General features: G+C 43.0%; 1 protein-coding gene across 1 annotated transcript; it reads right to left on the bottom strand.

Annotated features, from left to right (window-relative positions):
- Window positions 1-309: 309 nt before the first annotated feature.
- kif26bb (kinesin family member 26Bb) lies at window positions 310-23,549 on the bottom strand. The gene is made up of 15 exons (XM_070925890.1): window positions 23,490-23,549; window positions 22,913-23,281; window positions 20,147-20,623; window positions 17,435-17,559; window positions 17,162-17,333; window positions 12,741-12,950; window positions 12,227-12,320; window positions 10,906-11,177; window positions 10,194-10,371; window positions 9,908-10,046; window positions 9,491-9,650; window positions 6,088-9,250; window positions 3,449-3,618; window positions 1,461-1,611; window positions 310-509 (listed from the first exon to the last, which is right to left on the bottom strand). The coding sequence occupies exons 1-15, from the start codon at window positions 23,547-23,549 to the stop codon at window positions 310-312; spliced, it is 5,940 nt and encodes a 1,979-aa protein (XP_070781991.1).
- Window positions 23,550-23,712: the final 163 nt, after the last annotated feature.

Consider the following 23,712-nt stretch of genomic DNA (forward strand, 5'->3'; position numbering starts at 1 on the left):
GAGAACTTGCATGTCTGTAGTGTGATTATTGACGGATCACAGAAAAGTGTGAGTGTGAAATATGCCTGACAGAGTGGTTACAAATCGCACTGTAGGAAGTATAAGCCCTTTGTAGGTGTCTGACCGTTGACCTCCCTGTGAAGGCAAGATGTTATAGAATCTGTAGCACCTGGTTAATTCAAAGGGACCAGAGGCAATGTGGTAGTTGAGAAAAAGATAAAGTGTGCATTGACTTAAAGTGTGTGGCAGATGTACACATTTTGAGTGGATCATCCAAAATAATTCAGTGATAGGTAGCCAGGCGTCAACTCAGATTCCCTTCAGGGCTCTCTGCTCTGGTGCTTTTCGACGCCGCTTCTTATGCCGTCTCCTGGTGGCGGCATCGAAGCAGGTGACCATCATGACGTTGGCCTTGCAGAGGTTGAGCCGGTCCTCCAGCCGGGCCGTCACCACTTCAAGGGCCTCCAGATGCTCCAGGGAGTCCACCTCGAAGGTCTGCCACAGGTCGACTGGAGGGGGACAGGGAGGTGACACTGAAGCAGTTTGTGAGGTAAAGCATGCTAATCAAGGTATTACTGTGTGGGGTTATTGTATGTTGACAATATTACAATGAGGTTAAAGGGGAATTTGATTTTTTGGGGGTGATTTTTACTGCCCCATAGCCCAGATTAGCCATAATATATCTGCAGGGTGTGACCGGGTTATTGAACAATACCAACTACTTTAAGAAATACTTCACAGGGTGCTGGGATTTCTTCATTTAAAAATCACAACATTGCAGTTTTGACGCGAACCCACCTCAATTATTGGTATTTCGAGACACTCCAATCTTACGTAACAGCACCATGTACTTTGTGTACAGAGTAAAAAATATAACGTGCCGTAAGAAATTACAAATAGTGCTAAAGATAATATTAATGATGGCAGAGAGGACTCTGTATACATTCCCTGCAGTAGCAGGATGCTGCCCCCTGTTGAAATACGTTCATACTACAAGCTCATTATTTGCTCACTCACTAAAAGTAGAGTTTAAATGATCAATTAATCGATCAGCTATTTTGATCATCTATTCATTTCAGTCAGTTTTAAAGCAAAAATGACAACCATTATCTGGTTCCATCTTCTTGAGAGTGTGTTCTGCTGTTTTTCTTTGTCACGCTGGTTAATACATTATATTTGGGGTTATATCTATTTGAAGATGCTACCATGGGCCCTAAGAAAAAGTCTACTCACTGTTTTCATTTCATAGACAAAACAATTATTTAATGAATTGATAAAATATATAATTAGTTGCCCTAATTGATGATTGTTCCTGGGGTAAGATTTTGTGGCAGTACATATGTAAAATGTATTAACGAATGTGGTAAAAACCAGTCTATACTGATTTACTGTAATTTTCAAAAGAAGAAAAATATTATCTCGCATGCGTATGTCTTCAGAGAAAGAATCATTTGACTGACACTCTTGGTTCCACTTGGCGGGCTCCAGCATGAGGTTGTCTTTGGCCTGCTCGAGCTCTCTCCTCAGGTTGTTGTATTTGGCTCGGACCTCTGAGATCCGCTGCTGACGGTGCTCCAGAAACTTCAGCTTGGCACTGAAGCATGTAGGCCCCTGAAAACACAAACACAGACACACACGTTTCACTACTTTTAGTTCTATTTTTAATGAATGAACACGTGCAAATACACCCTGTAGGATACTGTGTTTGTTTGCTTGTTATCTTCTACACAGACACACACAGTTATAGAGGTTGGATGAACAACAGCAACCCCCCCTTACTCTCTCTCTCTCTCTCATAAACACCATGTTAGGGCAGGGACGACACCTCTGGGGAGTGAGACAAGACAGGTCTGTTGGCTACTAAATAGAATTACTTATTATACTAACATTAGGAGGTGTCAGGGACCATGAAGGGAAGGTCAAGACATGCACATTTTAAAGGGAAACAAAATAACTTCAATTAATATTTTCCTGAATATGTGCTATTTCTTTTACAAATCTTCATGTTCTATTTATTTTACTTCCAGCCTTCTTCTTTGTCCTTTGCGGCAGCGTTGACCCAATTTCCCCCCATGTGGTCATTAAAATTGCATCAAAGTTGCCGTCCCTGAGACTGGTGGAGGCGGGGGAATAGTCTCATGAGGCCAGACCTCTCGTCATGGGGACATTATGTCACCACATGCGGAGCATTTTGTTTTTGAACTAAATGCAAGGTTGAATCTTTTATTCAACCTTTGCTGGCCTGGGGTCAGTTCACCGAGCATGCTATTTTTCATGCTGCTTTTACTATAATAAACTCACACGACACCTGGTAGCAGGCAAGTACAGCCACAGTCTTTATTTGTGGCCACTGCAGTAGTTGTACCTTCTTCAAGGACAGTGTGATAGAGGGTAAGTGTCAGTCATTCACTTCCCCACCCTGATTTTTCCCGAGTGATCAAACAAGACAAACTCTTCATCCCAAGGTCACTAACCCAAAATAAATTGCTGAGAGGAAGCCACTACCAAACTAAAGCAAAGCAATGCATTGGCTTGTCTACTTACATCCTGTGGAACACACAGAACTTATTGAATCTAAATCCTTTCAAATTCCTTGTCGAATCAAAATAGGTTTAGCTGGCACATACATGTATGTAACTTAAGATATAAATAACAGTTTAGTTTGCAGTGGAGGTTTAACGTATGTTTACAACCTGTAGCTACAACCTAAAAATGAGATGAGCATGAGTATGAAATGTTGATTAAATGTATATGACGCACTGAAATAAAAGGTGTGGTCTACTTACTTTTACACCTTATTTTTTACAAACTACAGTACATGCTCTAAATACTGGAGTTGTTTAAGTTCATAAGCTTGCTTTGATTAGCCTGCAACTTGCCCCTGTAGTAGTTCCCTATGCGATTAGCTACAATAGCTAATCCAGACGGCTAATGTCTGTCAAACATTTAAAATGGTTCATGTACAGGTTTATGTAAGTATTAAGTATTTGGAAAGCTGTAGGAGGCTCAAAATACTTGTTTTGTCCGAGTCGCGTGTACAGAATCTCCACATCAGAGGTGGCGATCGAATGACCCATAGTTAAAATAAAAAGTATGAGAGGGTTGAAAAATACCTGAATATACCTTTTTATAACAGCCAATGGTTTTATCACAGCCATTAATTAGGTAAAGCTAGTATAATCTGCTGGCTGTGTCGTTCTTGTGTGAGGATAGTCCAAAGGTTTGATAAGAGATGACCGAGCATCAGAGCTTAGCGAATCCAGGGTCCAGAGTGGAACCAGCTGTCGGAGCCCAACCATAGAGACAGGGCTTGGGAGACCCTAGAAGAGGTTGGGTGGACATTCTACCAATGTAGTTATTCCCGCTGGTTGCCAATAGAGGTTGATAAAGGTCATATTTTACATAATGCCCTTTAACCTCCTAAAAAAAATCAAAATAAACCCAGCACCTGTTTGCCAGCACCTGCTCTTTTCTGCATCCTCTGCACATTGTCGATCTCATAGACCTTGATCTCGTAGGCCTCTGGGATTCCCCGATCCACCCAGCGAGACCGCAGACCACTAGCCGAGCGTCTCAGGGACAGGGGTGTATCATGAGAAAGACGACGCTGGTGAGTACCTACAGCAGGGTGAGGCAGAAAGCGCAGTGAGATGCTGTATCTCAACTTTCTTTTCCCTTCTCCTGTTTCTGAAGCTTTCAACTGTAAATATGCAGTGAAAGTGTTGGGATATTCTTCCTAATGAAACTGAATTTGAGGTAGTATTGTATTTTAGTCAGATTTTGAATCTTTTACGTTTAGTGTGGTCAAAGCAGAGTCTGGTTCTGCTCGAGGTTTCTGCCTCTTAAAAGGAAGTTTTTCCTTGCCACTGTCGCCAAAGTGCTTGCTCATGGTGGGAACTGTTGGGTCTCTGTAATAACATTATAAAGAGTCGGTCTAGACCTGCTCTATTTGTAAAGATTATGTTCTTTTGTTCTCAGTTCATATTGCTGCTTTCTGCCGCCTTCCTCTCCCTTTAGGAGGTCGAATCAGTTTTGTTGAAGACTGCCCATTCATGGAAAAATGTGCCCTTTCCCTGGACATATTGAGCAGTTGCTGGCATTGATGTGGCGTGGATGTGAGTAATTATGATGATAGAAAAACATTAATGAACATATGCTGTGAATGTGCTACGTTATGGTAACAGCCCCCCTTCCCTTCAAAATTAAACACAGAAAAACGAGTTAAGATTAATGCTGTCTCTCCAGCACTCACCAGAAAATATGTAATTATATTTATATGGAATATAAGAACAGTCATCATAGTAATCAATGCACATTACGCGTTAATATAGTTGCTGCTGCTGCTGTCTGTCCACGTGGCGGCAAGATATAAGTGTGTCGCAACTTTCTCTTACAACAGGTCTGCCTTAGGGGCCTTCAAAGCCCAGGCCATGTGCTCTAATGGGGAACTTTCCCAGGGTCAAAGATTAGCACCCACCACGTGCCAAATGCAAGTAAAAGTCTACATTGGCAAATGAAATAATGAAATAGGCCTACTTCACTTCAAACTCTCATCACTACAACACATAAGTTGATTGACCGTGTTTTGTTTTGCATCGACTGCACAATGGTGGCGGCACGCAACGTGTGACTGTCAGTAATTGTATCGCACTTCTTCGATTGACCCTCCCTGTTCACCGTCGCTACGGTTACGCTTGCTTTATGTAGCTAGCTAGGGACAGAGCAGAACCACAGACGAGAATTTAGTGCTAACTGCAAACAGAGACTGCAAGTATGTGGCGGCACATTGCCAGAGTAGATCAACCTAAAAGGAAAAATGAAGAGCACGATGTATGAAAATAGAATTGATTAAAGACTCAAATAGTAATTACATTGTTTTTAATAATATAGTATCATATGGCGTTTTATGGCCAGTTGAAAAATATTGTAGCCGGTAATTGTTTTCAGTTTACCAGCCATCGGCAGACAGACCAAAACATTGTACCGTAATTTTGCCTGAGGGCAAATGCAGCTTGCCAGGGCTACCATATTATTCATTATAAGTCTAGACAGGAGACACGATTTCTGTAACTCTCTCTGGATTGACTGAGTTTGCCAGTACAGGAAAAGATACTTTATCCTAAGATATTAAGAATATGTTTTAACTCTAATGATACTGTATGGGTACAGCTTTCATCAGAATGTAGATGAGTTAATTATGTAACAGGACACTTAAGGAGAAATTAAGCACAGACAGAATTGAATCATCAAATTAACGGTAGATTATGTTAGGGGACTTCATATCCAGCAAAAGCTTTGTCTCCTGTTTTAATTGCTCCATTAGCAGTTTTTACTGAGTTAACCATGTTTTCAATAAAATGATATTAAGAGCTTCTCACTGTCTATCCATTAGCAAGTATTGTTAGTGTGCATACACCCATCTTTATAATTTACTTTATCGGCCAAACACTCTTCATTTTCTGCATTTGTGCTGCCGTTAGTAAGTGTATCGTCACAGGGTTCATATATTAATGATGTGACCTCCTACACAATTAGGCTTTTAATGCCAGTGAGGAAACTAGGTCTGACTGCATTCTACAGATGTGTGTCATCTCCAATTAATGTCACATTAATATTTTATGTGGCCAGATTACAATCCAAAAAATAAGATGGAGGAACTATAATTCATAAAAATGTTGTTGTTTATGGTTTGGAAACCGCATGTTCTCAGAGCGGGACGTTAAACCTTATTTACTTTTCTTTCTGGACTTGATTGAAATTCCTATAAGATTTAACACCAGAACTTTTCAAATGAAATATGATTCAGCACTTGACACTTTACTATTGCATGTAATTGGATTGGTGTGAATGTGCCAGCACACCACTTACCGTGCAACAATAATAAAAAATTGACGAAAGTAAAATAAAACATGGCATGGGTTATCATTAAGATGCTCAATGTGCATGCTAACTTTAGACTTTTTTGAGAGTACAAACTAACACCTAACACCAACAACACACTCTGCACTGAATTAGGTTCTGATCTTTCCAGAAGAGAACGTCATCAGGTTCAGTTCATAAAAGGCCAGTTATTCCAGGTGTTTTTACCTGCGTTGCCTCTCCTCCGAGATGATCGGCTGCTGCGAGCCACACTGAGGACAGAGCCACTCCTGTCGCTGACAGAATCTCTGTTTGAGGTGCTGCTGCCTGTGGCTTCACTGTCTCTCACCATGCTGTCATATCCACTGCTCACCATGCTGTTCCTGTTAGAGAAATGCAGGGATGTCTTCCCCATGGCTGGGGGCAAATCTCCACTCAACACACTGGTGGTGTCACTCGCGTGCCCACTCAGGTGATCGGGCATGCGCGGAGCAGTCACCCGGCTGTATGGCGAAGGAAGTGTGGTCATTTGGTCCAGCCCTCCTGAAGTGGGGCTAGAGGCCCTTTCCTTGAAGAGGTCTGAGATCCGGCCATTGACAAACCCCTGGAAGGCAGATTTTGTGGATGAGCATGTGGAGCTCTGGCTCGGAGTCCGACTGATGGAGTGAAAAGACCGTGGAGGGGAAGAGGAGAGAAAGGAGGATGTCCGCTCAAAGCTAACAGTTTTACTGTCTGGGGAAAGACTGGCGCTCCGGTTGATGGACTGCCGCAGGCCTTTGTGTGGGAGACTGAGGTTCTTGATGCTGGGGGCAGACAGTCGACGGACTTTGGGGCTAGCCATCTTCAGTTTCCCCACAGCAGAGAGCTTGGAATGGCTATGCCTAGCAGATTGAGTTACAGGGTTTTCAGAAGAAAAGAAGTGACGACTCTGGTCAGACCGAGGATTTTTCCTGGGGCTCCTGCTAGCCCTTGGTAAGGTACAATCACCTTCATTATTTCCTTTAGAACGTCCCTTACAAGCCCCTTCAGCACTTCCCTTGGAGCTTCCCTTGGAGCTGCCCTTAGAGCTCATGGAGGTGTTACTACTGCCTCTATCCAGAGTTGGGAAGTCCCTTGGGGTTCTCCCAAGGGAATTAGTCCTGGTAGCCAGCTGCTCCAGTTTGGCACTGAAAAGTCTGCTACTGTCCTCAATGGGTGACTTCAGCCTCCCACTCATATTATCAAGTTTCATACTTGGACTTGAGGTCTCAAACAAAGACTCAACACCCTTTCTGGGAGCACTACTAGCATGCTGTTTGTACTCTGTTCCATATTTCCGAGCAGAAGAGACATGGGGGTTGTGGTTTGCTGGGGATTGATGTCTGCCCTGCCTCCTCTCCAGAGTTACCCCTGGGCTACACGGGGAGGATGATGTCACCCCCCTTGGGTCTCTGTGGTCGTCTGCCATGTGAAAGCCATGGTAGCTGTCCTGGTAGCTGGCATTTTGCCAGCCTCTAGGCAAACTACCTGTTTTAAAGAAAGCAGGGGCGGTTTCTCGGCAACCAGGTGAAACACCAATTCTCTTGGGGGCATTCCCAACACGTCTGGAACCGATTTCTCCACCCTCTGAACCCCTTGGAGTGTTAGTGGAATAAACATGCTCCCTGTCTCTCGGGTAGCTCTTGTCTGTATTTCTCAGTCTCTTTCCAATCTCTCTCTTTTCTGCAGTTTCATCGCAGAAAGCCGAATCTTCCAAAACCACTGGGTTATAAGAAGTTTGGCTAAAAGGTGAGTCACATCCTTTGTCAGACTTTTTAGTATGTGTCTCAGAAGCAAAAGCCCCACTCCTCTTCTCAAAAGCCTTCCTATCTTCTGGACATTTGACATTATTCCCTCTGAGCTCAGACCGCGACTTGACCTCTGTAAAAGCTTTTGCACCATCCAACTCACAATCCATATCTGTATTAATCAGCATGGGATTTATAAATGAAGGTAAGAACCTTTTTTCCCTTCTGAATTGATATTGGGACTTTTCAGTGCTATCCTCTGTAGCAACAGATTGAACTACGGAGCTTTTGTTTGTGTTAGAGGAGCCAGCGGCTACACATTCTTCGCTGATATTGCTGATTATCCTGATTGGTTGAGAGCTGGCAGAGCCTTGAACAGGTGCCTGTGATTGGGCAGTGTCTTTAATACAAATAATGTTTCCACCTGTCCTCCCTCTGTTCAATGCACCACTGATAGTCACCTCCTCCACCATAGAGAAAACAAGTTCATCTTGACCTTTTAGGTCCAGTGGCTGTTGAACAGTTACTGTGATAGTGGCCTTCATTTCCTTAATGTCCTCTGTGGGTCGATTAGGTAAGACATCTCCAAGTATAACACTGGTAGCCAATGAGTGTGAAGAGGAGCAGGAGGAGGAAGGAGATATTGGGGAGCTCTTGCCAACTGGTGAGGTCCTTTTGTCTGGTTTGAACCAATCAGCAGCTTCGGGGCTCTCCTGTTTACCTTTAGGCTGAAGTGCGAGGGAACTGGTGACGGCCGTGCCCTGAGCATCAAAGTCCTGATAAGAGAGTTTGTCATCTGACTTGAGAGTTCCATTTTTGGGCAGCTCAGAGCGACAGGTCATGTTAAGACTGAGAGTTTGATTCAGCAGTTCCTCGCTGGAACTGGTTGCACTGCACTCCTCGCAGTCATACAGACCTGAATCCTCTCTCTGAAAACTGTCTCCAGGGAAGGCACCATCTGTTTGCTTTTCACCGACAGAGGTCTGACTGCAGCCTAACCCTTGTTTCAATAACGTCTGTGATGTTTCTGATGATTCGTTGTCTGTCTGTTTCCCTGTTTGTTTCTGGGGTTGCGATTTGGCTGTGACATTGTTAACAGGTGGCCCTTTTGAGGAAGACTTAAGCACATCCATTGTTATCTCGCTTCCATCGATACAGCCCAAGCGCTCTTGAAGTTCAGCAAATGTGTCACATTTAAGACAGTCCCTCCCTGACTCCTTCGTGTCTGGTTTCAGCACTTCAATATTCCCTTGAATAGTTTCCTCGTTCTTCTTCTCTCCCTGCAGCTGAGGAATTCTCAGAAGCTCTTGGAGCAGAGCGGTAAACTCCGGGTCGTCCATGTCAGCCTTGTTAGGATGCAAAGATGGTATGATGGGCACAAATTCAGGTTGTGCCAGCCTTGAGGTGCCTTTGGACTGGACCAAGCCATCTGAGTCTAGTTGGATGACTGTGTCACAGGACTGGTCACTACTGGAGCGCTCATCCAGTTCACCACGCAAGCGTAAACGAGGGATGTCGACATCGACCTCATCGGTGGAGTGGAATGCCCTCAGGGACAAAGACTGAGGCCCTCTCTCATAATCTTTAGTCAAACTCCTCCCACAAGGAGAACATGACGTGGACTGCTGTTGGATAAAGATAGATTATGGAGTTAGTTCAAGAACCGGACTACCCAAAACATAAATCAACGAATAAATCATTGGCGTGCCTTGGAAACAATCACATGGTAAAACAGTACGTACAGCAAGTTTTAAAACAAATGAAATCATAAAACTCTCACTTCCTTTACAAAAACAGCACCAACACAGTGATGCCATTAAAAGGTGGTAAATTGCTAGAAAGACGCTACAGGGCATGTTCGGTACCTTCGTCCTCTTCTGCGTCCTGCGGATGCGAGCAGCCAGCTGGATGGTGGATAAGGTCTCTTGAAGGTGTGCCAGTGAATCAGCAACCTGAGCGATCACTGTGGTATGGCAATTTACATGGCCCAAGGACTCTCGAAGGAGCATAGTCAACTTACTTGCCCTATGCAGAGACAGTGTAAATGTCCAGACATTAACATATCAGTCCTTTTAATCTCCAAACAGCCAAATATATCAATTTCCAAAATTTTATGTAGCTATTATTGTAGTCACTTAGCTTTTCAGAAAGTATAAAATGGGTTTACACGCAAAAATCTGACTATCAACTTCAACTCACTGTCAGAACATTAATGCAGTTGATTTCTCGACAAAGTATGTGAAAATGTTTACACCTGTAATGTTTTGGAGTTACATTCTTACTTGTTGTGGGTGGTTTTATGTCCACTTAGTAGAGACAAGACGACAGGGCCCAGTTCAGAAAATGGAGGTTTGTTTTTGCTCATACCCCTCATACCACTACACACATCAATCATGGTCAACTTAGTGGGGCCACGTGAGCCTAAGCATGGAAATCAGATAGCAGAGGAGAGTGTAAATGCAAAAAGCTTTACATGTTTTCAAATATGCAAAAATTCGTTAAAGCATTAAATCAGCAGTGAATTCAACAAATTCAAGCCGCCCTGGTAATTGAATAATTCATTACAACCTTTCCCAATGGTGCTGCTTTCTGTACGAGGGGGTTGAACATGGAGAGTGAAGAACATTATCGAGCTGTGGGACAGGTACGTAACAAAGTCACTGTGCCGGCGCGCCGCAATGGCCGCATCCAGGAGGGAAGCAGCCCGCTCAGCAGTGGGGGCCTTCACCCGGTTGTGGTTACGTAGCTGGATGGAGGGGAGAAGATGGTCATAAAATCTCATGTGGAGAGAATCTCTTCATAAACGACTTAAGTGAAAACCATCTGACGTTTATCCCACTATTGTCTACCACTGTGTTTTGATGCAGATCCGGATACCCTACTATTAAAATAACAAATTTAGAGAATTGAACAAACAAGAACACTAAAACATTATCTGTAATATCACTGCCACCTCCAACTGAAAATGAATGAAACAATTCCTTTGTGGGCAATGAAAATACCCATTTTTCTAAGAATATGGTTTCATTGTCTGGTACACAGCTGTTAAAACAGCTTTAAAATAATGCTTATTTGTGTGTGAATACTCAAATTGAGTCTTTGATGCATTGCCAGTGAAGTGGCACCAACATAAAATATAGTCTTGGCTCTCTGGTTTCCAGATTTGGGACAGTCTTGTATATGTTTCCAAAGATTGATTAGACTGTACATAGTCATACCAATAACAATAACTCTTTTTTTTATATATAAAATAAATATATAATAATACGTTTTTTTATACCTGTATCCCATAGACGGGGTCCTCTTGGAGTCTAATATGGGCTTTTGGGCTGTCCTGGATACCGCCTAATGAGGGGACGACCTCCCCCAGCAGATCCCTCAGCGTGTCCTCGTCTCCGCAGCAGAGTTCTACAGCAGACACGGATACAGTCAGATCGGTCCAGGTCTTCTCCCTCCGCCGCTCGATGGCACTGTACAGCCAGGAGATGGCACAGGGAATCAGCCCGAGCTTCTGGATGCTCTCACCACTCCCCACCATGCTGGACCAGGAGCCTGAGGATGATAAACAGAGCACACAGATGTATGCATGCTACATACAGACACACAAACACTTGCACATGCTACCCTTTAAACACATGGGAACCCCATCAGCACATACATTATACACTCCAAGGTAGTGCACTAGCTTACGCAAATCACAAGACACCGTACATAAACTCACAAAAATGCGCAAATAACTGGACTGCTGCCACACTGTATCTCCAAGTGCACTTTTGCCCCACATTAGTTTTGGGTTAAGGGGCTGTTTTACCTTCTCTTGTCTTATCCAAACTCTAATTGAATGAGGATAAGAGAATTGGTTTACTCCAATTAAAGGCCGAGCTGCCTGCCGTTATTCAGGGAGAATAGTATTCTGTGGAGGAGATTGATATCCCCTGGCTGTGGGCCACATGTAGTTTGTATTGGCCAACTAATTCAATCAGATTCACGGAGAGTGGCGTCATGTGAAAAAGCAGCTCCAAGGAGACCCTGTCCTTACCGTGTGTGTGTGTGTGTGTGTGTGTGTCCTGCAAATCTATTAAACCCATTCACCGACGCTAAGTGCAGGGTTCCATCTCTCTAATAGCGACGTATTACAGTCCATTTTGTCTGCAGTCCCCTGTTTGTGCCTTTTTGTGCAGTATGCTGACATGTCTATCAGGCAACGGGGAGCTTTTAAAAAAGCATACGAGTTGTATAATTGATGAATAGGCTTTTATTTACAAAGTAACAGGTGAAAGATGAATGACCGAGAAGGAGAGAGTTGAAATGGCAACACTTTTCTGTCGCTAGTGTGGGAAAAAAAAGAAAACAGGGAAAGACAAAAGGAGCAGGAGAGAAAGCAAAAGAACAAGGTAGGTTGGAAATGTGTATCAAGATTGATAAGAAGACAGAGAGAGAAAACGGAGACAGTGATAGAAAGAGTGAATGATAGCAGGAATGGGACAGAGAAGCAGGAAGGGGGGGGGGCGGGGGTTGATGGCCCCTGAGTACAGATAAAAGCGTCCCACTCTCATCTTAAGATTTTAACCCGTGGCCTCTCACAGTGACCGATTACTCACCCACATCAGCACATCCCAAACCCAGAACACATCCATCGCTGCCGCTGAGCACGCAGCGGATGACATCAGCCAAGACGCCGGCACACACCTCAGCCTGGTCAGAGAGAACAAAGGACAGCGAGCATCTTATGATTCATCTCCACACTGATAAAGTACATCCAATGAAACGAAAGAACTGAAGCAAGGGGTGGGGGGGGGGCTGCATACTGATTCTGTAGATTCCCTTGGGCTCAGATACCGTAAGCAGAGCTTGGAAAAGCTTGAATATAATTGATGGACTGTGTAATTGTGGTGGCTATCCAGGCCCTATCATCTTTCAGGTCATCAGACAGAGAGAGCAAACCAACCCTGGTGTACAGAGGGGGGGGTGGGGGTATGCACTGAAAACACATGTGCCAGGCTAATGTAACATTATCAAAACAAATCCATCAAGATAGGTCAGTATTAAGCAAATGGAAACATTTAAAACCATATTTGAATTATGTTCACCAGTAATCAGGATGAAGAACCAAACCTGGCTTGACTCTTGAGGATAGGCAGCGTCAAAGTTTAAGGTCTTCAGAAGATTTTTGCCGTCCCTGCCCAGCGTCATCGTAGAGTGTGGCTGGCTTTTGCTGACCGGCTCCATTATGGTGACTCTTTTCTTGGATGGGTCAATCCGGAGAACAGGTGGTTGGCCTTGGCCCTCTGACAGTGTTGGGCTCACCCTCAGCACGACTTTGACCTGCACATACAGCAAGGGAGATGGAAGCATGTTGAAAATTACAGTACGTTATGAACTGTTGAATTCCCACTGAAATTTTAAATTTGACGGGGTAAACCGCAGCGGCTTGGATTTAGGGATGGCAATCTCGGTCTGTCTTTGGTTCTACCACTGTCTGGAATGTCTCAACAACTTTTAGATGGATTACCATGAAATTCGTACACACTTTTATGGTCGTACATTTTTGGTGGACCCTCAGCTTTTCGTCTAGCGTCATCATCAGGTAAAAAAAATGTTAATTGTCCAACAGTTTGTTTTTCCACCAGATACCTGCAAACCTAATGACATTCCATCAGTCTCAGATATACTTTGTGTTTAGTGCTAATTAGCAAATGTTAGCATGTTAGCATGCACTGTTAGTGAGCACATGCGATAGTGCTGAAAATAAGTAAATGTGTATTTAGCTAATCTTAAATGATTATCACTGTTCTGGGAGAATCAGCACAGGAGTTAGGTGTATGTGTTTAGAGTTATTTTATTTTTGATGCACGTTAATATTTTGAGTTTATTTGTGATATGCTTTAAGTCTTTTGAGTCTATGTACATTTACTTTTCATTTGATTTACATTTTCTATTGCTTTACAGAATTTACTATTTACTCCGATTTATGGATTGTGTTATTTATTTTTTTCTATGCACTTGGAAAGATTTGATTGCATGAATAATATAGGTTGCAGTCAGTAATAAACACGCTGTGGCTGGAGCAAAAAGCTAACTTTAGTCCTCTCTCTCATTAATCCACAGCTGATATTAGGCTACACAGGCCTCCTCAGCTTGTGTATCCTTTGCTACCGGCCTAGATTTCCCCTAGGTCTGGTGCCGGTAACACTAAACTAAAATGGCGAACATGATTATACATGATTATATATCAGCATGCCAGCATTGTCATTGCGAGCATGTTAGCATTTAGCTCAAAGCACCTCTGTGCAGCCTCACAGAGCTGCTAGCATGGCTGTGACTCTTAGTCTTGTTTAAATGTAGATTTTCAATGCTGTAAGCACCACAAACTAAATTCAAATCACCAAATCACCATTATAATTGGGAGGCGACAGAGACGGACATCTCAAAACTTGGACAAGTACAACTGAAACTGTCTGCGTGGCTAGAGGTTATGTTTTTTTGTAATTTGGGTGAACTGACTCTTTAATGTTGTATGGTATGGCACCCATGTATTATGTAAAGAAAAATAAATAGACACTGTCCAATCTACCAAGGCTAATGCTATCCTATTTACTAGCTTACTACTAGCATAATAGTGCAACCAGCTACCACTAAGTCAGCTGGAGAGCTGCTGCAGAGAGATGACATACATACTGTATACATATATGTATGAAAGTGCTAAACATGTTAAACTACTGAGACACCTTGAGAAGAAAATTCCATTATTTATTAAATGCAAGGAGTGAGTAGCTTTTACAGAGCAACATGTATGTAAGTGATTTCAGAAGAAGCCAGCGCACAGCACATATGTAACTTTTGGAAATAATACCTGCAGCAAACGGAAAGTTATGAAAAAAGAATGAGTTTCGAAAGAGTGAGGTTAAAAAATATCTTCATATCAAATTCAGCGAGTTTTAGCCATCACAGGGTCTTTGCAATCTCGAAATCTGAGAACACCTTATACCATAAACTTCTATTTATGCATTGCTTTTAAAAAAGTGTTTTTTTTAAGGCTTTATGTTTACCATACAGGGGGTTTAACTGACATCAAACGTAGCTGCGAGAGAGGAAAATAACAGTCAGACTTCAGCTCTGAGCCCCTGCTGCTCAGCCATGGGAGGCTAAGATACTATTTTATGCAACGTAGGTTGCGGGACACCTCGGTTGGAAAAGGGAAACCTAGGCAGAACAAAGCAGCAAATGTCAAAACGGATTAGGGTTGAGCACTGGGATGGTGAGCCTAACGATGGCGTACTTTGCTGTTGTAAATGTTTCCAACCAACATCCCTTCAGAGAGGCACATTTGTACCCTTTAACACATCTGGCAATCTGTTATTTTGCTTCATAGCTATCAACTGATGGTATAAATACAAAAATGAGCAGTATGATTGATGTTAAATTGAGGTAAAAAATATGTGTTCTTTAGGGTAAGGTAGACAGCCAGTTAATCCAGAAACCATACGTGCACTTACAACTACATGGCTAGGCATACCTCTCCTGCCATATCTCCGCATGTCATGACATTAATTCCTTAATGCAGTTCTCTACAGGAAGCCTCAGGATTTAGAGGCTTTACGGTCTTAAATTAAGTTAGATCCTGACTCTGACAGCCATTTAACAAGGCTCATACTAGGTCTTAGTCTGCAGGAAGACAAGGCAACATTTACCTCACAAAAGACAATAAGCTCTAATAAGGTTTATAAACCAATTATGAAATGATTCTTAATCAGGATTCGCATCTGCAAGATTGCAAGAAGCCCCGTGCACCTTGACACCCAGTCGAATGTGGTTTTCTTGAAATTGCCCAGACTGCATTAAACCACGATGACATCATCCTTCAATTTGAAAATCTGCAAGCCGTACTCCATCCGCCACGTGATAAGTTCCCAGTGTTGTGAAGGATTTTATGCCTCTCCCCTGCTCATAATTGTAATGCCTTATGCAAGAAGTGGCTCCCTAACCCTATTGAACATGTGTCAAACTCTATTTATGAGGGTTAAATTATTCAAGGGACCCATTTACAAGCGGAGAAAATCCTCCTCCGCTCGCACACACATATAAATTCTGGCACGCAGATGCACACGGAGCTGAGTGCTCGGGCAGGTGTGGCCGGCGGTGGGGTCTATCTGAGCCCTTATCTGTAACTCTAGACTAAACCCAAGAGTCCATCTATCTGAGACAAGGGGAGGGCAGGCAGCCATATTGATCTACCCGGTTTCTCCCAGAGGTGGTGAGGGGAGGGGGAGGAACAAGATGGAGACATTAGCGCCACATTACAGTGTATCAAAAAAGAAGGGGTGATATAGGATCTCTTCCAAATTGACTGTGATCTCTTTACTCTGCAACAGGGGTGGTAAAAACACTTCCAAGGTGGTGGTTGTGGGCGAGGATGGTAGTATATACTTATACAGACCTATTCTATATATTTACACATCCCAGTATAAGATACAAAGGTAACCAGGTAACACAGGATCTTCATCAAGTGAATGCCATCGTCTTCTGATATTACATGTACACAAACTCAGCAGACACCTAAGATGACTCTTAATTATTTAATGTTAGAATATGGGAAGTATTTGTATGGATACGTCTTTACAACACACATTATAGAGGAAAAACAGGTGGCGTACCTCTTCCATTTATGAGCATGTGGTGTAATTTTGTCCTTGCTACTGTCCCGCGCTGATGTATGTGCTGCAAAGAGCCGCGCAGAGTCAAGAGTTCAGATTTGTTGAACTTTGAACCCAAGCTGCAGTGATATTCGTGAGTGCAGCTAATGGCTGAAGGCTACCGCGTGTGCTGTGATTAAAGATGGAGGATGAATGAATAAGGTGTGTTTCTGAACATAACTATCCAGGTGACTAATAAATTATCATTTGTTATTGAGACCAAACAAAAAAAACTGTTATAGGGTGAAATGTTAACTTTCAGGTTTGTTACAGAAATGCTGTTCGAGTCATAGTCGTAGTGATGTAACTACTGTTGTAGCGACACCTAGCAAACAGTGAAGACAAGCTCGATACCGATCTCATGTCTGTACGCTAAATATGAAGATAGAGACTGTAGGAGATTAGTTTAGCATAAAGACTGGAACCAGGGGGAACTAGCTAACTTTGTTCTATCCGAACTTCAAATAAAAATTCTTCTCATCTAACTCTCTGCAAGAAAATGATGAAATGATGAAAATGATGAAAAGTAAATAAGTGTCAAACTATTCCTTTTAGGATTTCATATATGCCAATAAGTTATCGCCTACAGATCTCCCAAACGTGCCGAGGAAAGCAGCAGACGCTATAATATACGTACATGTGAACACAGCTTAACACTGTGTATGAAGGTTGATGTCAGTAAATCAATCTATGACAACCAAACTTTAAGTCTTGCAAATACTGTAATGTGAAGAATTGTTGGAATTATTACCAAATGGCAGCCACACCAAGTGTGGTTCTCTGAAAAACAGAAAAATCTGCGTCTCCTGTAAATCTACTGGAATCTGAAGCCCTGTGGTCTACCTTGCCAACATTGGGCGAGTCTTTGGTTCTAGTGGCAGCTTGGAGCAGGCAGGAGGGGACAGGCGGTGGGTTTTTCTGGATCATCTCCCTGAAGCAGGTGGAGAGATGAGCGGGAGCTGGATCAGAAGCCTGGCCTTTTTTCCTAGATGTCAGGTTGAGCTTCTCGGCTGCCCTGCAGGGAAGAGGGGGGGGGGGTGAAACTTGTGGTGTGATCAGGACAAATTTAGCAGATAAAGCAGATCACATTTTTTTTACACACATAGATTTATTTACCTGGCTAAAAGGGACATAGCAGCCGTGTTGGCGATGGTCACCACTCTGGATATATGAGGGATCTTTGAGCTAGTCTGTACGATCCCAGCGTCACCGCAGCCCAGCGAAGCATCATCTGCAGCCTGCTGGCAGGAAGAAGCTCATTATAAAAATCCAAATCTGTAATTGCACTCCTGCACCCACTCCAAAAGGGGCTATTATCACGGGAATTACTCTGGGGACAAGTGTAGGGTGCGTCTGTCTAAGTAGGGCATCTAGGCTGAGAGCACAGTGGGTTAAGCATACACCATTTTAAATTACGGCTCTTGCTAGATGCATGTGAAGTGTGAGGAATAGTTTGTGATGGCTGTAGTGACTGCTGTCTGACTGTAAAACATGACTCAGAGTTGAAGACACACACACACACACCCTCAGTCAAGCAGCCTTATGTAAAGCAACTCCAACACTTACACAGCTGTGGCTCCAAGGTGTGTTTTGCGCTCATTCATGACTGTGCCGCGCATATGCAACATGAGCTATTCAGCATGCCACTGCTCAACATGAAGTCACCAAGCCTCGCCGCAGGCCAGCGAGCCAACATCTCAGTGCTCTCATGTACCGCTCTCAAGCTCCACATCTCATCAGTGTCTCTGCCTTTTTTAGGGCAAAATAACAATGTCAGCTCAGTTTTTTTTCTTCTAATAATGTCCGACCATAAACTGCCAATTAGTGCCATAGAGGAACCGCAGAAGGAGACTGAGAGGAGGACAAAGACAGGGCTAAGTTAATGTATGTAGCCAAAGGTAACATGGATAATGTATACTCTCCTTTATCTTTGCTTTCTCTTTCTCTCTGCTCTGTATTTGCTCTCATACAGTCTTTTATTATCTCTTGTTTTCCTGCCCTCCTCTCCATCTCTCGTCATTTCTCCCCAGTCCATTCTCCTGCCTCCCGTCTTAAACACTTTCTCTTCCTCTGCATCCCTACTCTCCGTCCTCACTCCTCTCATGTTGCTTCACCTCAGCCACATAAACCTGTATTGATTTGCTCTCATACTGGACCCGCTTGGCTAATTTCTCATGCAGTCTTGCAAAGCCCAGGACAGTTTCGTTTGAGTAAGATGTTTCATTGTTGTTGTTAAATGTGATTAGACAAGTCGATTAAGGATAACAGGTTGATTACAGGTCCAATTGACCATGCGCTAAGCCCCACCCCCTTCAGTTGTTCACTGTTGCTATGCGTGTCCAGCTTTCTGCTCTCACGCAGCAATACTGATAACGGTGGGCACTTTACCACTTACAATTTTTATAGTCATTTTTGAAACAATGGCTCAACAACAAAAAACAAGAATCCTGTAAAGTAAATATGCACATGAAGGCTACATACAGTATATGATATCGTGCTAAAATATGAATGAAGCTAAAGCTGGAAAAAAAGTCATCAACCTCACCAGTTGCTGATACATGTAGGAGACATAGAAATAAAGAAACAGCACTGTTCTTGTATTAGTTAGCCCTAGTACTATAAGTATGATAAGGAAAAATGCAAGATCAGACTCATTAATTCTAACAAGAGGGGGATTAGACTTATCCTTTATTGTCCATATTTTTAAAGTCCATGTCTTATGTTACAAGAGGAAAAAGTTTTATGATGAGGACTAACGTTATCGGTTATATATGGAGTTAAGTGAACAGCAGTCAGCATACTGTTGCTCGTGCCGTCGCTCTGTAGGCGCGAGTGAGCCAAAACAGTGAAGTGACATACACTAGATTGATTTACTGTGATTTACAATAATATCTGTAATGTTCCTATATATTTATTGGATCATTGGCAAGCATAACGCTGCTTTGGCTAGAGATGTTGGAGTATAGATTTCTGCGAATCCAATAAAGAGCATGACAGAGCATGACAGTTTTTTAACAGAAAATACTGTAGTATGAAATTCTCCTTGCCCTCAGAAGTAATGTTAGGTTAGGTTGCTACTGTAGGTAGAAAGCTGGATGCATGCTAACGTTTGGAGCTTACATTACAGCAGATAAGCACACTGTTTCATCAATTCTTTGCACATTGGCTGTCACGTTTTGGGAAAAAAGATATCATCCTTCAAACTCTTTATATAAGGGTTAGTCTCACTCTCACTGCAGCTCTATGAACACTACCTCCTTATTATATCGTGAATTGTGATGTCTATGAAGATTCTCTGTCAACCAGGTCACATGATATCTAGAAGTAGTTCGTCAAAGGTAGGATATTAATATTTACCTTTTGTCCATATGGATCAAGAGTAAAAACCCACCATAGTTGAAACAACAACATTGTACAAACCATCTAAAATGCTCTCACTCACCTTGTGCAGGCTTATAACCTTTTTCATGGGGGACTTGGGGGGGAGGGGTCAATCTAGTATGGCTTCCATCACAGTAATGCATATTTCACCAGCCGCCCTGTTAAATATGACCATCCCCCTATTGATCACGAGTGCTTTTTGACTGGCTGGCTTTTATGACAGGGGTAAATCATGACCCAATTCCATTCCATTAGCAAAAGTACTTTTAAACAATGTCCTCAGCCACAGGATCTAAATAGGCTCTGATTAGGCACTATGAATCATTACTTTGCTGACACATGCACCCGTAAAGACGTACTTCACCCATATAGCTCATTAAAAGGGGAATGCACGCTAGGGGATGTGTTACGTGTGATTTAGTGGTAAGAGAAGGCTTTTAGGGGTACCTGATGGTGAGAGTAGATGGTGACACCATCAGTGTTGGCCGCAGGTTTAGAAGTGACGAGCTGCTGCTGCTCCTCTACCCAGCGGTCCATATCGGGGTTGGGGAGCTTGGGCCCCCTCCGTCTGAGGGTTTGAGGGGTCCTCTGAGGCGTCCTCGGGCTTCTCGGGCTGTGAGGACTGTGGGTGCGACTGCGTGGTTGATGCACAGCCGTGGCAGCCTCCCTTGGAGCTCTGTCTCCATGCTTTGTCTCACTTTGTCCCAGCAGTGTACCGGTGCTAAAGCTGGGTTCAAAGGGAGGCTTAGCTAATGACTGACCCCTGCTCAGAGCCAAGTGGACAGCCTCTTGTTTGAGCTGGTTCAGGTTTACACCGCAGGCTCCACACTCACCCTGCTCCCTCTCTCTGTCCCTGGACTCATTGGTGGACCGACTATGGACGCGAAGGTTGTCATGAAGAAATACAGACAGGTCACTAGAGTCCTGCAAAAATTACAAAGAAGTGGAAGAAATCATTTTACATTTGCAAACAAACTTGGCCGTTACTTACCCGTAACTGACATAAGCTCTATTCTCACAAAAGAGACTGACCTACTGAGATCAGAGAATCAGCCCAAGCTTCAAGTGAAGACATAATCACGAAACTAATTTGCTTTGTTTGATTTCTGACTTGAGAATTATATGAATGATCAGAATGAGCATATGGAAATTGAGGCAGTGAAAGCAATCATAGCACTCAGCAAAGTAATCATGGAGGCAGGAGTATTGATTAATAATACCCCTGACAACTTTAAAAGTGCAGTAAGCAAAGAAAACGCACTTACTGCACTTTTAAAATAAACTACTAAAAGCGTGATGGATCTCTGTTGTTATCCACCAGTTCACGGAGAGCAACATGCTACCACACAATGGTTAAAGGAGCATTTTATTTTGATTTTCCCCGCTGAAGAAAATATTTTCTTATTGAAACTGAAAAAAATGTTTCCTGGCCTCAACACAGGTGGTAAAGTGCTGCTATAAAAGGATCCCAACAATAGAACAAGTCTCTTTCTGTGAATGAGTGCCGGGCAGCCTTTCAGTCTTATCATTTTGCAGAATCATGTCATGATAATTTAATGAGAGCGTGTTACTATAGTAATCACATTTAATTTAGAAAACTCTGACAACATGAGGTTTGTAAAAGTTTAAATCCTTTTTGACATCTGAGTCCCAAGCATGGACCCAGGCTGTCAAAGCTAACAAAGTGAACATCAAAACATCAACCGTCGCATCCTGTTTGATCTGCCCTTGACACCTACCGACATCCAACACACTCACCCCCTCCTCCATCCCATCCATCCTTGCATGCTGCCAGCGCATTGCCAGTGACCCATATTCCCCCAGAGGAGTACTGTAGGAGCTCTCAATAATTATGTAAAACAAAGTCCTTAAAACTCCAAAAGTGCTGAAACATCAGGGACTAAATGTATCTTGCATAAAATAATATCCAGGGGTAATTAAGCCACATGTATGTCCTGATATTCTCTTTATTCTACATGAAATTGGCAAAATAAACAATCTACCACCTGCAGATTTCAGTTTCAGATTTGGGTGTCTTACAGAAATGATGGCAGATACATGAGGGAAGAAATGTGCTGTTGTAGCCAGATGGGCGACTGGATTTCCCATTTAAGCCAGATTGCAAGCCCATCTAAAAAAGATGACATTACAGAGACATGATGCTTTTGAGAAATCATGCTCAGATCAATAAACCTGCAAGGAGCTGGCTGGCTTATCAGATTTCTTCTGACCATTTCTGTGGCCACAAGATACCATCTCTCTCTCTCTCTCCTGCTCACTCTGTGTGCTCCTCTGGCCTGTGGTCTCTCTCTAAAACAACATGACGCTAGCTGGGCCCCATCCCACTTAAGAGGACAAAAATAAATAGTCTTCCCTCAATGGAGAGGACTGCGGAGATGACACATGGATGTCGAGATGAAATATTCATGCCCATCTGAAACCGCTCGCGCAGGAATGGCACGGGTTTACTTTGTCGATTGGAGTGTGCTTGATGGATGTTAGTGGTGACAAATGTACAGATGGCTGGTGTGTGCATACCTCCCAGAGGCAGCACTGTAAAGACTGATGGACCCACATGAACATTAAAACACTTTCTAATGGATTTAAACATACAGCACTCACACATACAGTCAGAAAATGTGTGAAAAGTGAGTCAATCAGGGCTGAGCCTAATATTAACTGGTTAATCCTTTGGTGTGCAAAATGTCTGAAAATAAAAAATGTCCATTGCAATTTCCCAGAGCCCAAGCTGACATATTCAGTATTATTTCATACCCTTAAAGATTTCCAACTCACTATCACAGCAGACAATTAAAAAAAAACAGCAAATATTGACATTTAAGATGCTGGAACCAGAACATTTTGGTTATTTTTGCTTTTTAAAAAAAGACTTGAATGCTGAATCAGTCAGAATTACTGCTGTTTATTTTTCTGTCAATCAACTAATTGATTAATTGACTAATTATTAAGCTCTTGATTACACAGTATAAATCGGCTGTACACATATATCATTATATTAGTGTAGTTTTAGCCTGAAGAGTACCAAGTGGTATCATTATATAAGTTTTATTATCTGTCATTATAACCATATACCACCACCTGCTGAAAACAATGAACAATATTTTTTTCCTCATTGTGTCGACCTAAGAGTGAGCAGACTGATGGTGCACCAGCATCCCTGACCAGCTCCATCAGAGCACCATGGTTACTGACCTTGCAGGAGAAGTGGTGGTGGACCGCCAGGCTCAGAGCCTGTTTCTTGAGAGCAACGAGGGTCGCCGAGCACTTCTCACAACACGCAACTTTCCTCTCAGACCTCCCAAAGCCGGGACTCGCCGACATGGAGCCTCTGCATATAGTCCCGCTTCCGAAGAACATAGTACTCCTGATGCGGTCTCCTACGGTTCCAGGGAGGGACTTGTACGACGGGACAGCGTCTGCTCTCTGGCACATATTCCGATGTGGGTCGCCTCTGGTCCCCCCGGCACCCTCAGGAGCGGGGCGCTCCTTGGGCTGGCAGTCTTTCCGTTTAATACTTGGAGAAAAGCCGGCGGACTCACAGTGATGCGGCACTTCTGAGCTCTGAGAAACAAATCATCATGAGAAGGATGTATGTGGGCTTTGGCAGCGGGAAATTAGATGTCAATCGACGTGGACAACTGTAACCACACCCAAATGTTGTTGTTTTTTGCAGTGCAACAAGATTATTCTAATGTGAAACTCTGTAAAGACCATGCAAGGCTTTACACATGCGAACAAATCCCGCTTATAATGAATAAATCTGACTTACCCAGTGTGTCCCTCTGACCGAGGCAGGAAATCTCTCTCCCCTTCCAGTCAGAGATGACATGACAACTTGTTAATATTTAAAAAGATATCCGAACAAAGGCAGGGCGCACTTTTAGTTAATTTTGCCAGAGCTCCGTGGATATAAAGTAAAAATATTTCAGTCATGGTAGGTTTAAATGTAAAATAAGACAAACTAAGAGGCTGGATGGTGTCTCAGAGCCCGA

This window comes from Enoplosus armatus, chromosome 19, assembly GCF_043641665.1.
Source record: "Enoplosus armatus isolate fEnoArm2 chromosome 19, fEnoArm2.hap1, whole genome shotgun sequence".
Classification (NCBI taxonomy): Eukaryota; Metazoa; Chordata; class Actinopteri; order Centrarchiformes; family Enoplosidae; genus Enoplosus; species Enoplosus armatus.

Excerpts from the sequence above, each read along its gene's own strand:
- kif26bb (XM_070925890.1), bottom strand. The coding sequence starts at position 23,549 with ATGTCATCTCTGACTGGAAGGGGAGAGAGATTTCCTGCCTCGGTCAGA. Across the intron at positions 17,334-17,434 it reads GCTATGTCCCTTTTAGCCAG|GGCAGCCGAGAAGCTCAACC; the intron begins GTAAATAAATCT and ends TCTTCCCTGCAG. Across the intron at positions 1,612-3,448 it reads GAGCAGGTGCTGGCAAACAG|GGGCCTACATGCTTCAGTGC; the intron begins GTGCTGGGTTTA and ends TTGTGTTTTCAG.